This window comes from Schistocerca cancellata, chromosome 2 (assembly GCF_023864275.1).
Source record: "Schistocerca cancellata isolate TAMUIC-IGC-003103 chromosome 2, iqSchCanc2.1, whole genome shotgun sequence".
Taxonomy (NCBI): Eukaryota; Metazoa; Arthropoda; class Insecta; order Orthoptera; family Acrididae; genus Schistocerca; species Schistocerca cancellata.
This window is the reverse complement of record NC_064627.1, coordinates 67,091,594-67,106,104: the sequence shown is the minus strand read 5'-3', so window position 1 is coordinate 67,106,104 and position 14,511 is coordinate 67,091,594. Positions and strand designations below refer to the sequence as shown.

Here is a 14,511-nt window from a genome sequence, read left to right as displayed (position 1 = left end):
AGATAACTTAGTCTTGGTACTGACTTCCTTCTTGCAGAAGAGAGTAGATCGTAGCTGAGCGCTCACTGCATTAGCTTTGCTACACCTCGCTTCCAGTTCTTTCACTATGTTGCCATCCTGTGAGAATATGCATCCTAAGTACTTGAAACCGTCCACCTGTTCTAACTTTGTTCCTCCTATTTGGCACTCAATCCGTTTATATTTCTTTCCCACTGACATTACTTTCGTTTTGGAGATGCTAATCTTCATACCATAGTCCTTACATTTCTGATCTAGCTCTGAAATATTACTTTGCAAACTTTCAATCGAATCTGCCATCACAACTAAGTCATCCGCATATGCAAGACTGCTTATTTTGTGTTCACATATCTTAATCTCACCCAGCCAGTCTATTGTTTTCAACATATGATCCATAAATAATATGAACAACAATGGAGACAGGTTGCAGCCTTGTCTTACCCCTGAAACTACTCTGAACCATGAACTCAATTTACCGTCAACTCTAACTGCTGCCTGACTATCCATGTAAAGACCTTTAATTGCTTGCAAAAGTTTGCCTCCTATTCCATAATCTTGTAGAACAGACAATAACTTCCTCCTAGGAACCCGGTCATATGCCTTTTCTAGTTCTATAAAGCATAGATACAATTCCCTGTTCCACTCATAACACTTCTCCATTATTTGCTGTAAGCTAAAGATCTGGTCCTGACAACCTCTAAGAGGCCTAAACCCACACTGATTTTCATCCAATTGGTCCTCAACTAATACTCACACTTTTCTTTCAACAATACCTGCGAAGATTTTACCCACAACGCTGATTAAAGAGATACCTCTGTAGTTGTTACAATCTTTTCTGTTTCCATGTTTAAAGATTGGTGTGATTACTGCTTTTGTCCAGTCTGATGGAACCTGTCCTGACTCCCAGGCCATTTCAATTATCCTGTGTAGCCATTTAAGACCTGACATTCCACTGTATTTGATGAGTTCCGACTTAATTTCATCCACCCCAGCCGCTTTATTGCACTGCAATCTATTGACCATTTTTTCCACTTCCTCAAATATGATCCTATTTCCATCATCTTTCCTATCCCATTCTACCTCGAAATCTGAAACATTACTGATCACATTTTCACCTACATTGAGCAACTCTTCAAAATATTCCCTCCATCTGCCCAAGGCATCCACAGGGTTCACCAGCAGTTTTCCTGACCTGTCCAAAATACTCGTCATTTCCTTCTTACCTCCCTTTCGAAGACTGCTAATTACACTCCAGAATGGTTTTCCAGCAGCTTGACCCATAGTCTCCAACCTGTTTCCAAAGTCTTCCCACGATTTCTTCTTGGATGCTGCAATTATCTGTTTGGCTTTGTTTCTTTCTTCAACATAGCTTTCTCTGTCTACCTGGGTTCTGGTATGTAGCCATTTTTGATACGCCTTCTTTTTCCTTTTACAGGCTGCCTTGACTGTATCATTCCACCAAGCTGTTTGCTTCATCCTACTTTTACACACTACTGTTCCAAGACATTCTTTAGCCACTTCTAGTACTGTGTCCCTGTACCTTGTCCATTCCTTTTCCAATGACTGTAATTGACTACATTCAACTAACTGGTACCTTTCTGAGATCGCTGTTATGTACTTGTGCCTGATTTCCTTATCCTGAAGTTTCTCCACTCTTATCCTCCTACATATGGACCTGACCTCCTGCACTTTCGGCCTCACAATCCCAATTTCACTGCAGATTAAATAATGATCAGTGTCATCAAAGAATCCCCTGAATACACGTGTGTCCCTCACAGCCTTCCTGAATTCCTGATCTGTTATTATATAGTCAATGACAGATCTGGTTCCCCTGCCTTCCCAAGTATACCGGTGAATGTTCTTATGTTTAAAAAAGGAGTTTGTGATTACTAAGCCCATACTGGCACAGAAATCCAAGAGTTGTTTCCCGTTCCTCTTGGCCTCCATATCCTCTCCAAATTTATCCATAACCTTTTCATACCCTTCTGTTCGATTTCCAATCCTGGCGTTAAAATCACCCATGAGCAGAACACTATCCTTGTCCTTTACTCTAACAACTACATCACTGAGTGCCTCATAAAAATTATCCATCTTATCTTGATTTGTCCCTTCACAATGCGAATATACTGACACAATCCTAATTTTCTTGCTAGACACTGTCAAATCTATCCACATCAGTCGTTCGTTTACATACCTTATTGCAACTACGCTGGGTTCCATTTCTTTCCTGATGTAAAGCCCTACACCCCATTGTGCTATTCCTGCTTTGTCTCCTGACTCACATATTCATCAAATGTATAAAAAGATTTCTCTATCAGGTACTCCTTGAGAGTTTGTTTGAAAGCTGGCAATCTATTGTTAAGGCATTTGATGTGTGGTGGGAGAGCATTAAACAGATTAATACTGGAGTAGTAAGCTCCTGTTTGAACCATAGTGAGACTTTGCAATTCAATGTGCAGACTGTTTTTGGTCCTTATGTTATAATTATGAAATTGGTTGTTATCTTTGTAGATAGAAGGGTTATTACAGACAAAGGTCAACAAGGTCAACAAAGAAAAGATATACTGTGAGGCGGTGGTAAGGATCCCCATCTTTCGAAACAAGCATCTACAAGAGTGTCTGTGATGGACACCACTCATTATTCTGTGGCTTTTTTTTTTTTTTTTTTTTTTTTTTTGGGTTCCCCCAGAATATAATAGCATATGACATTAATGAATGAAAATAGCCAAAGTAAGAAGCCTTAATGGTATCTACGTCAGCCACTAAAGCAATAACCCGTAGTGCAAATATTGCTGATCTAAGTGTTTTGTAAAGATGAAGAATGTATGTTGACCAATTACATTTGCTGTCTATATAAGCACCCAGGAATTTTGTAACCTCAGCTTTTTGTATTGCTTGATCTCTACACTTAATGTTAATTTCTTCCAGATTTCTTTGTAGAGTATGGAATCTCATATAAAGGGTTTTATCTGTATTGAGTGAGAGACCATTAGAAGAAAACCAATTTACTATATCACTGAAAACTTCATTTGTAGTTTGTTCAAGATTGTTGTCTGTAAAATAATCAATTAGAATTGTAGTGTCATTTGCAAAATGAGTAAATTTACTCTTTGTATCACAACAAAGTGGGAGATCATTAATGAAGATGAGAAACAGCAGTGGACCCAAAACAGTGGCACACCACAACTTACTATGCCCCACTCAGATGAGGCAGGTTCTCTGGATGTGCCATTCAGCATTACAGTCTGCTTTCGGTCCTTTAGGTATGTCTGGAGCCATGAACCAATGGTACCACCCAAACCATAATATTCTGCTTCTTTCAAAAGAATTAGATGGTTTACACAATCAAAGGCTTTAGAGAGGTCACAAAAAATACCTACTGGAGACATCTTTTTGTTCATGGCTTCCAGAACTTGATTGGTGAAAGAGAATATTGCTTGTTCTGTACTAAGACCTGCAAGAAAACCGAACTGACTTTTGTTTAGGATATTGTAGAAGCTATTGACAATCAACCTGTGCATCAGTTTTTCAAGAATTTTTGAAAAGATAGTTAAAAGGGAGATTGGGCGATAATTTGTAACAACATTTCAATATTTTACAGGAAATATTGTCCACACCTACAGAATTTTTATTTTTTAATGAGGTAATAATTCTTTCAATCTCTTTTGCTGTAACATGAGATAAGGTTACCTGTCGGGGTCTATTACTGATAGCTTTCTGTAGAAGAACCAATGACTCATCCACAGAACCTTTACAGCCTGTCTTCCTGCTGCTGACAAAAAGTGCCTATTGAAGATTTCTGCAACCAATTCAGGTTTCTTTATGATACTGGTACCTTGTTTAAGTTCTATGGGTGTCCTGTTCCCCATTTTTTTGCGTTTCCCACTTTATTACATTCCAAATTGTTTTTATTTTGTTGTCAGACTTATCAATTTCAGACTTAATGTACATATTTTTTGACTTATTTATTACCTTCTTAAGGATTCTACAGTAAAGTTTGTAGTGGTGACGTTTTTGTGGATCATTTCAAGTTCTGAGGGAATTATATAGCATCCCCTTTGTTCTGCAGGATGTTTTTATCCCTGCAGTGATCCATGACTTATTGATAGTGCTTACATGACAGTTTCTAATTACTTTTTTTTAGGAAATGTGGCTTCAAAAATAGACATAAATTCATTTAGAATGGTATTATACGTTTTGTTCACATCTGCTTCATTGAAAAGTGGACTCCAATCTATCTCTTGCAGGCTGTTGCTGAAATTTTTGATGGTTTCATAATTTATTATCCTAAAAGATTTCCAAGAATTCTCAGAACTGTTGCACAGTTTGATGTCAGTGAAAGTAAGCAACTGACCTCCATGATCAGAAAGGCCAAGAATTGGACGTACACTGATATTGTTGACTCTTGACTTACACCTATCTATAAATATATTGTCAATCAGACTTTGGCAGTCCTCGGTAACTCTAGTTGGAAAATTTACTACTGTCATCAGATTATAAGAATCAACTAGATGTTCTAAATCTGCTTTAGCATTGCTTTCATTTAGGAAATCTACATTGAAATCACCTATAATTATTAGATCCTTAGATTTTGAGTACACTTGGGATAAGACAGAATCTAAGTGCCTCAGGAACACATTAGTGTTCCCTGAGGGAACTCTGTATAGTGCTAACACTACAACTGTACAGTCACTTACAGTAATTTCTACACCACATATTTCAATATCTTGTTCAATACAGTGACTCTTTAAATCTAATGTGGTATATGATATGTTATTTTTTAAGTGTATTACTACTCCACCACTCTTCATGATAGATCTACAGTAATGTGCTGCTAGACAGTAACCACTGAGCTGTAACATTTCGACATCACTCATGTAGTGTTCACGAAAGCATGGAACATCAGCATCTTTTATCATTTGTGGGTCATCTAAAAGAACAGAAATTTCGTTAACTTTGTTTGTAAGTCCTCCAGGACATTCAAGTCCTGCAGGACATTCAAGATAGTCTGTCCTCCATTTAATGACAAGTTAACAACCTTCCATTCTGTTCTTTCTCTAGCAGCCATTTTCACTTTGGCATCAGTTGACTGTAGTTACTGTTGTGGAGAGAACTGAAATGAATAGACATATCTTTCTCTGTCACACTATGTACACTGTCATTTCTCTGGAAGAAAATCATCATTTAAATGCAGTTATCTATTTTCTGGTTTCATATCCAAGTTCTCTAGAATATGCAAAATGTCTTCATTAATAAGACCAGACTGATAAGACATAATGGAAAACACCTGTTATAGGGAAAGAAAAGCTATCTAAATGATTATAATAGAGGGAAACATTCCACGTGGGAAAAATATATCTAAAAAGAAAGATGATGAGACTTACCAAACAAAAGCGCTGGCAGGTCAATAGACACACAAACAAACACAAACATACACACAAAATTCTAGCTTTCGCAACCAACGGTTGCCTCGTCAGGAAAGAGGGAAGGAGAGGGAAAGACAAAAGGATATGGGTTTTAAGGGAGAGGGTAAGGAGTCATTCCAATCCCGGGAGCGGAAGGACTTACCTTAGGGGGAAAAAAGGACAGGTATACACTCGCACACACACACACACACACACACACACACACACACACACACACACACACATATCCATCCGCATATACAGACACAAGCAGACATTTGTAAAGGCAAAGAGTTTGGGCAGAGATGTCAGTCGGGGCGGAAGTACAGAGGCAAAGATGATGTTGAAAGACAGGTGAGGTATGAGCGGCGGCAAATTGAAATTAGAAATTAGTGGAGATTGAGGCCTGGCGGATAGCGAGAAGAGAGGATATGCTGAAGGGCAAGTTCCCATCTCCGGAGTTCTGACAGGTTGGTGTTAGTGGGAAGTATCCAGATAACCCGGACGGTGTAACACTGTGCCAAGATGTGCTGGCCGTGCACCAAGGCATGTTTAGCCACAGGGTGATCCTCATTACCAACAAACACTGTCTGCCTGTGTCCATTCATGCGAATGGACAGTTTGTTGCTGGTCATTCCCACATAGAAGGCTTCACAGTGTAGGCAGGTCAGTTGGTAAATCACGTGGGTGCTTTCACACGTGGCTCTGCCTTTGATCGTGTACACCTTCCGGGTTACAGGACTGGAATAGGTGGTGGTGGGAGGGTGCATGGGACAGGTTTTACACCAGGGGCGGTTACAGGGGTAGGAGCCAGAGGGTAGGGAAGGTGGTTTGGGGATTTCATAGGGATGAACTAAGAGGTTAAGAAGGTTAGGTGGACGGCGGAAAGACACTCTTGGTGGAGTGGGGAGGATTTCATGAAGGATGGATCTCATTTCAGGGCAGGATTTGAGGAAGTCGTATCCCTGCTGGAGAGCCACATTCAGAATCTGATCCAGTCCCGGAAAGTATCCTGTCACAAGTGGGGCACTTTTGGGGTTCTTCTGTGGAAGGTTCCGGGTTTGGAATGACTCCTTACCCTCTCCCTTAAAACACATATCCTTTTGTCTTTCCCTCTCCTTCCCTCTTTCCTGACGAGGCAACCATTGGTTGCGAAAGCTAGAATTTTGTGTGTATGTTTGTGTTTGTTTGTGTGTCTATCGACCTGCCAACGCTTTTGTTTGGTAAGTCTCATCATCTTTCTTTTTAGATATATCTAAATGATTAGGCGAATAACATCAGCAAAATACAAAACGTGACTGAAAAGTTATGCAACAGTGTCCATCATGCAAAGTAATGACAATGCAAAAATCATCATTCAAGGTAGTGATCACTGGCTGAAGCAAAACGTAATGTGGAGTGCATTTTTAATGGTGAAAACAGCAGTATCCTAAAAAAGGGGTTGCTCCTCTCACTTTTCTAGACATATTTCACAAAACTTCCAGAAATCATGAAAATTCACAAAATTGCCGTATACCACTGCAAAAAGTAGAAGGATAACACAAAGTCACTAATTTTGGTGGAAAACTGAATTTATTACTACAGAAATAAAATCTGAAATATGTCCTTTGACCCTATTGTTGTTCTAATTTTAAAGAACTTATACAAGATGCAGATATGTTTGTCAATATAAACTGCAATACATTATTAAACAATTGTATGCATGACCATAATACAAAGAAAATAAATGAGGACCACACTGATAGCAAACGGAGACGATTAATAAGTCAAGATTCTGCAAATTCTCAACGAAATGTGTTCACCAAGCTGCTTCTGTGCCTAAAGAACACAAAGAAAAGTACACGCATTCAGAAACAAATTTAATTTATCCTTACTTCTTGTTTGTCCATGGAGTGTCGGGCAAAATACAGAAGCCCAGTATGGCAGCTACATATTATCAAGTACTACGCTGTGACATAGTTACCTAAAGTATAAGAAGAATTTGTTTTCCTGTAATAAAATTACTGCTACTGAAGTGCAGGGTTAGCCCAAATGATTAATCAGGTTTCAGAGTACTGTTTATTGACAAGTATCTAACGTACAAAACCAACCACCAGCATTACCTCCACGTCGACAGTCACCAGCCATTCCACGACAAGAAGCCCCATCCATACAGCCTAGCCACCAGTGTTCGAATACCTCTCATTGTTCTCTGAAATGATGAATATCAGCTCACTATCTTTCCAATTATCCCCCCCCCCCCCACCCCCGTGAACCATGGACCTTGTCATTGGCTAGGAGGCTTGCGCACCTCAGCGATACAGATAACCATACCGTAGGTGCAACCACAATGGAGGGGTATCCATTGAGAGGCTACACAAACTCATGGTTCCTGAAGAGGGGCAGCAGCCTTTTCAGTACTATGGATTGGAGCATGGAATGTCAGAGCACTTAATTGGGCAGGTAGGTTAGAAAATTTAAAAAAGGGAAATGGATAGGTTAAAGTTAGATATAGTGGAAATTAGTGAAGTCTGGTGGCAGGAGGAACAAGACTTCTGTTCAAGTGAATACAGGGTTACAAATACAAAATCAAAAAAGAGTAACACAGGAGTATATTTAATAATGAATAAAAAAAAAAACAGGAGCATGGATAAGCTTCCACAAGCAGCACAGTGAGCACATTATTGAAGCCAACATAAACATGAAGCCCATGCTTACCACAGTAGTACAAGTTTATATGTCCACTTGCTCTGCAGATGATGAAGAGTTTGAAGAAATATATGATGAGGTAAAAGAAATTATTCAGATAGTTAAGGGAGACAGAAACTTAGTAGTCATGGGGGACTGGAATTTCTTAGCAGGAAAAGGAAGAGGAGGAATAGTAGGTGAATATGGACTGGGGGTTAAGGAATGAAAGAAGAGACCTCCTGGTAGAATTTTGCACAGAGCATAACTTAATCATCACTAACACTTAATTTAAGAATTGTGAAAGAAGGTTGTATACGTGGAAGGAACCTGGATATATAATGATAATACAGAGATTTAGGAATCAGCTTTTCAATTGTAAGACATTTCCAGGGGCACATATGGAGTGGGATCACAATTTACTGGTTATGAACTGTAAATTAAAACTGAAGAAAGTGCAAAAAGGTAGAAATTTAAGGAGATGTAATCTGGATATACTGTAAGAAACAGAGGTTACAGATAGTTTCAGAGGGAACATTACAGAAAAACTGACAAGAACAGGCAAAAGGAATACAGCAGAAGAAGAATGAGTAGGTTTAAGAGATTAAATAGCAAAGACAGCAGAGGATCAAGTAGTTAAAAAGATGATGGCTGGTAGAAATCCTTTGGTAACACAAAAAATATCGAATCTAACTGATGAAAGGAGAAAATATAAAAATGCAGTAAATGAAGCAGGCGAAAAAGAGTACAAACATCTCAAAAATGAGATCAACAGGAAGTGCGAAATGGCTAAGTGGAAATGACTATAGGACAAAAGTAAGGATGTAGTAGTATATATCACTAGGGGTAAGATAGATGTCACTACAGGAAAATTAGAGAGACCTTTGGAAAAAAAGAGAGCCACCTGTATGAATATCAAGAGCTCAGATGGAAAACCAGTCCTAAGCAAAGAAGGTAAAAGTAAAAGGTGGAAAATGTACATAGAGGGTCTATACAAAGGCAATGTATTTTGAGAGCAATATTATGGAAATGGAAGAGGATGTAGATGAAATAAGGTGGGAGATATGATACTGCATGAAGAATTCAACACAGCACTGAAACAACTAAATCAAAACAAGGCCCGGAGAAGACAACATTCCGTTAGAACTACTGATAGACTCGGGAGAGCCAGCCATGACAAAACTCTTCCATTTGGTGAGCGAGATGTATGAGACAGGTGAAATACCCACAGACTTCAAGAAGAATATAATAATTCCAATACCAAAGAAAACAGTCTGACAGGTGTGAAAATTACCAAACTATCAGTGTAATAAGTCACGGTTGCAAAATACTAATATTAATTCTTTACAAACGAATAGAAAAACTGACAGAAGCTGACCTCAGGGAAGATCAGTTTCAATTCTGTAGAAATATAGCAAGATGCGAGGTAATACTGACTGTATGACTTATCTTAGAAGATAGGTTAAGGAAAGGCTAACCTATGTTTAGAGCACTTGCAGATTTAGAGAAAGCTTTTGACAATGTTGACTGGAACACACTCTTTCAAATTCTGAAGGTGGTAGGGATAAAATACAGGAAGCAAAAGGCTATTTAGAAGTTGTGCAGAAATCAGATGGCAGATATAAGAGTCGAGGGGCATGAAAGGGAAGCAGTGGTTGAGAAGGAAGTGAGACAGGGCTGTAGCCTATCCCCGATGTTATTCAATCTGTATATTAAGCAAGCAGTAAAGGTAACAAAAGAAAAATTTGAAGTATGAATTAAAATCCAGGAAGAAGAAATTAAAACCTTGAGGTTCACTGATGAAACTGCAATTCTGTCAGAGACACTGAAGGATTTGGAAGAAGAGCTGAATAGAATGGACAATGTCTCAAAAGGAGGATAAAGATGAACATCAACAAAAGCAAAATGAGAAAAATGGAATGTAGTTTAATTAAATCTGTGCTATGCATGGAACTGGATTACCATTTGGATGTGTGTTAAGGGACCAAGGACACACACACTGTAAGTTTGTAGAATGCACCAGATACTTGCTGAGTATATGAATCTTTTCATGTAACACCTATCTTTGTATGTCATATACTTCCAAACAACAGTGCTTTGAAACCCAATGAGTTATTAATGTCAACCCTGTACTTTTATTGCAGTATATTTAAGACTGTTTCTGTAACATTACAAGGGAAATTTTGGGGAAGTATCAGAATTATGTATGAGAAAGTGCATTAAAGCTGAAGTTTTTCTCTCTATTTAAAGTTGCATGGACATATATATATATATATATATATATATATATATATATATATATATATATGTGTGTGTGTGTGTGTGTGTGTGTGTGTGTGTGTGTGTGTGTGTGTGTGTCGTTATTGAATATAGATTGTGGGATACCTTGCAGTGGTGTCAACTGTCTATGAATGAATACATGAAATGAAAAAAAAACATTGAACAACATGAAAATCAGTAACTGGTAACAGTAATGACTTGCTGCAGAATGACAGTGCTGTAAGTAGTCATTCTATTAACCATACAGGAAACAAAGAAAAAACTTTTTTAATAACAATAAAAATATGACCCCTTCAAAATTTTTAGTATGCTACTCTATCAAAACAGTCTTTTATTATGTAAAATTAAAAGGATTGCAAGTACATTTAATTGAAGTTTAAACTTTACTACCTTGGTAAATATTTTCTTCTACTTGCTGAACGAGATTTGTTGAAAATACCATGCAAAGATGCAACCAGTGCTTTGTTCTTTGGAGTTGATACTTTAGAGTTCCTTCTTATACATCTGTCTGGCTTCTGGAAAGCAAGAACTTACTTTACCTCCTAATAACACAGGATAATAAAAATATGAGGGCTGCAGCAAAATTTGGCATGTTAGGAAAAGATGCAGAGCTTTTAGTGGAAAACAGATTAGGATCACAATAAACATGCATGAATATTCATATTAAGACCTTGCTCTCAATAGTTGCTCCAGTCTCCTATTTACAGAGAGATCAAGTTTCCATTGGCACTTGACCTTATATGCACATAATTAGAAAACCAACTATTTTTCTCCATTTTTAATTAATAAATGTGGAGTCCGTATCTGAAAGACAATTGGAAATTTCAGGATGGAACTAATAGAAAAAATGAGGAAAGATAACTGTAGCTCATAATGTTGTTGTGAACCTGACTGTATGCATTTTGGTGTCTGTGTGATTATGTGTGTACAAAGGGCATATTTAAAACTAGAAAAAAAGGGCAGTATCTTGAAAGTTAACAGAGTATATGCACTGTTATATCTATGTATGCAATATGCACCAATAAACTACAGGTGAGTCTTTCCATTTTTTGTGTCTGTAGGTCTATTATACATCTCCACGATGATAAACAAATCCCAGAGAGGAGGACAGTTGACAATTGCTGACTGTACAAAAAATAAATAAACAAAAATAAAAAAGAATGTACATGACCATGTCTTTCATGCTTCCTACTTACAAAAAATCAAAAGGCAAATAATAAGTACTGTAATGTAATTGTTGGATACCCTTTGCGAGAAACTGCATGCTGTATTTTATGAGAAACACTTGATCATGAATGTCTTGTTTAGAAATTTACTGCCAGTAATACTTATAAATAAACTGTTTGTTCAGTAAACAATATAAGATTTACTTTGATTAAAGGAGCAGCTGTCTCCATTCTGATGAATTTCATAAGACTTCACTGGAAATGTTAAAAGGTATATATATCAAAAACAATAAATAGTAGTAAGCTAGTTCCATACTACTGACCATTTTTTCTGGTTTTAAGGAATTCACTGATGTGTTTACCAAAAAATTAGTGAAGTTGTGCCACCACAGCACTATAGCCAAATCTACACATAAAAATGCATATTTTTGTTTGTGTGACAGTACCAGGATACATGTTTGGGGTAAGACACTCCTATCATCCATACTTGTAGGGATGATGGTGAAGATAGATAAGTAGTACCATATAAGCTTAACTCTAGAACACCAGTAATAATCTCAACCAAATTTGGTACCTACATGACTCACAATCTGGAAAAAAGACATACTGTTGGGTAAGACACCGTAGCAGCTTGGGAGTGGATGTGAGTGTGATGGAGATGGCATGCAAAAATTAATATGGCATGATTTACCACATTTTTAAAATGATAAACGGATGTGTGCTGGGAAAGCAAAATAACAGAAAAATACACTGATGTCCAAAATTAAAGCAACAAACTGCTACTTCCCCAACCTGTGTCTAATTCACAATATAATCATACAAGCTGTCAACAGATGTCATTGTCATCACGTTCTTCATGGTAGATAACATTGTGATCAATGGAAAATCACATCAACACTGACGTCAAGACACCTGTCAAGCAGGATAGTGTTTGTAAGGTAGTCCCACATCCACAATCACTGTATACACTGTCTCATATTGTGCAGTATGGCACAGAGAAGACGCCTATTCTCTGCTGTGGAGGGCCATAGCAAGAATGGAAGCAGCAGAGTTGGAAACTGATGTGGCTTAATGTGAATTGTTCTGTTGTTTATCAGACGAGGCGACAGTTTATAGAGACCAAAACTGTATCCCGGAGACCAGGACAGGGCCAACCACATGTGACATTAGAAAGAGTGGACCGTTATTTGGCTGAAAGGGCACGATGGTACCACCTTAGTACTGCACTGCAACTGGCATCTGACCTCACAACATCCCCAGAACATGTTGTATCAAGGCAAACGGTATACAGAAGGCTTCAGCAGAGTGGTCTTTATTGTTGGAGACCTACTGAATGTTTACCTGTGTGTGTCTTCACAGAAGGGAATGTCTAGAGTAGAGCCATCAACATGCCACCTGGATGGTCGAACAGTGGGTCAATGTTCTTTTCACACATGAGTCCCGATTTGGTCTGGAGAGTGATTATCGACGGATTCGGATCTGGAGGGCATGTGGAAAAATATGTTGACCACTCAAACACCTCTTTGTGAAATTGTACAGTTGAATCAACAAGATTAACTGCTGTCATCTGACAGGAACTGTGATCTCATGCACAGTTATTGCGAGGTGCTGCAGGCCCAAACTTTGCATTGACGGACAGTAATGTTCGACCTCACAGAGTACGGGTGGTTGATGTTCTATTGTAAATGGAAGATACTGCACACATCACATGACCTGCTCGTTCTCCCAATTTGAATCCCACAGAGCATGTCTGGGGTGCATTAGGGAGACAGGCTGCTTCATGTCAGCATCTACCAACCACTCTCCAAGACTTGTGAGCAGCTCTGCAGGGAGAATGGACATTATTGCTTCAACATCAGACTGATGGCATCATTCACAGCATGTCCCATCATTTTCAGGACTGTGTTGGTGCCAGAGGTGTTTACACACCCTTCTGAGCGCATTAACCAGGTGTCAGAATGTGTGTGCAAATCTGTTAACTTGAAAAAAATGAAGAACATTTGTGTCTACTGTTATGCATGTTGCAGCTGATTATGTTCTGTATACTTTTCATTGTTTCTACTTTGCTACCACCTGTTTACACTGTTCTGTGGCAAAATAAATGCAACCTTGCAAATTTTCCGTTTGTTGCTTTAATTTTGGTCACCAGTGTACAATATATCTAATGTGTTCCCTATGACATTTCATCATAAATTGTGGCACACAGATTAACAAATAGTGCATGACTGACACATTTATTTCAACACAAAAAATTTTGATTCAGAATTGGTTCTGGAAGATTTAAAAGTTTCACAGATATCATGAAGCATTACATATTTTTAAAACTTATAATCAACTGAATTAAATGACACAAATTTTAGGTCCGTAACTCAAATAGTTTTCATGTGTACACATTTCAAGTTTTCAAAATGTGCTAACAATCGCACAATTTTAGAAACTTTAAAAATTAATAATTCAAAAACACAATGGCGAAAAAAGTTTTCAGAGGTAGAAGAAAATGACAAAGAGTGACAAAATTATAAATCATCAAGATTCAAATTTATTTTTTTATCGATTGATTTCACATGGAATTGTTCACCGCTGTAGCTTTGTGGGGAGTGTAGATGATTGCCATGTGGAGAACCTGGGCCCAATTTCCGACAATGCAAGAATTTATCCTTGGTGAGAGGACTGGAACAGGACACTCTCAGCCTTGTGATACCCACTGAGCAGCTACGAGGGCTGTTCAGAAAGTAAGTTCTGATCAGTCACAAAATGGAAACTACTGTGAAAATCAAAAATGATTTATTTGCAACAGTTAGCTACACCTTCCAGTTATATCTCTACATGCGAGCAGAGATGAAACCAGGGGTAGCCAGTTATGAGCTGTACTGTGGGTGATCACACACTTCCCATTGAAAAATGGTGCAGGAACATCCTCATTGCCCATGTAGAGTGTGGCCGAGAATTGTATTGAAGAAGGAACCAAATGACAGTTG

The 14,511-nt window shown here is 38.2% G+C and overlaps 1 protein-coding gene across 1 annotated transcript in view; it reads right to left on the bottom strand.

Moving 5' to 3' along the window:
• The window catches only part of LOC126150865 (uncharacterized), a 62,705-nt gene that overhangs the window by 33,065 nt on the left and 15,129 nt on the right, over window positions 1–14,511 (bottom strand). Inside the window, exon 3 of the mRNA XM_049915904.1 lies at window positions 10,758–10,882. Coding sequence (XP_049771861.1) covers window positions 10,758–10,882 — 125 coding nt within the window. The remainder of the gene's footprint in view (window positions 1–10,757; window positions 10,883–14,511) is intronic.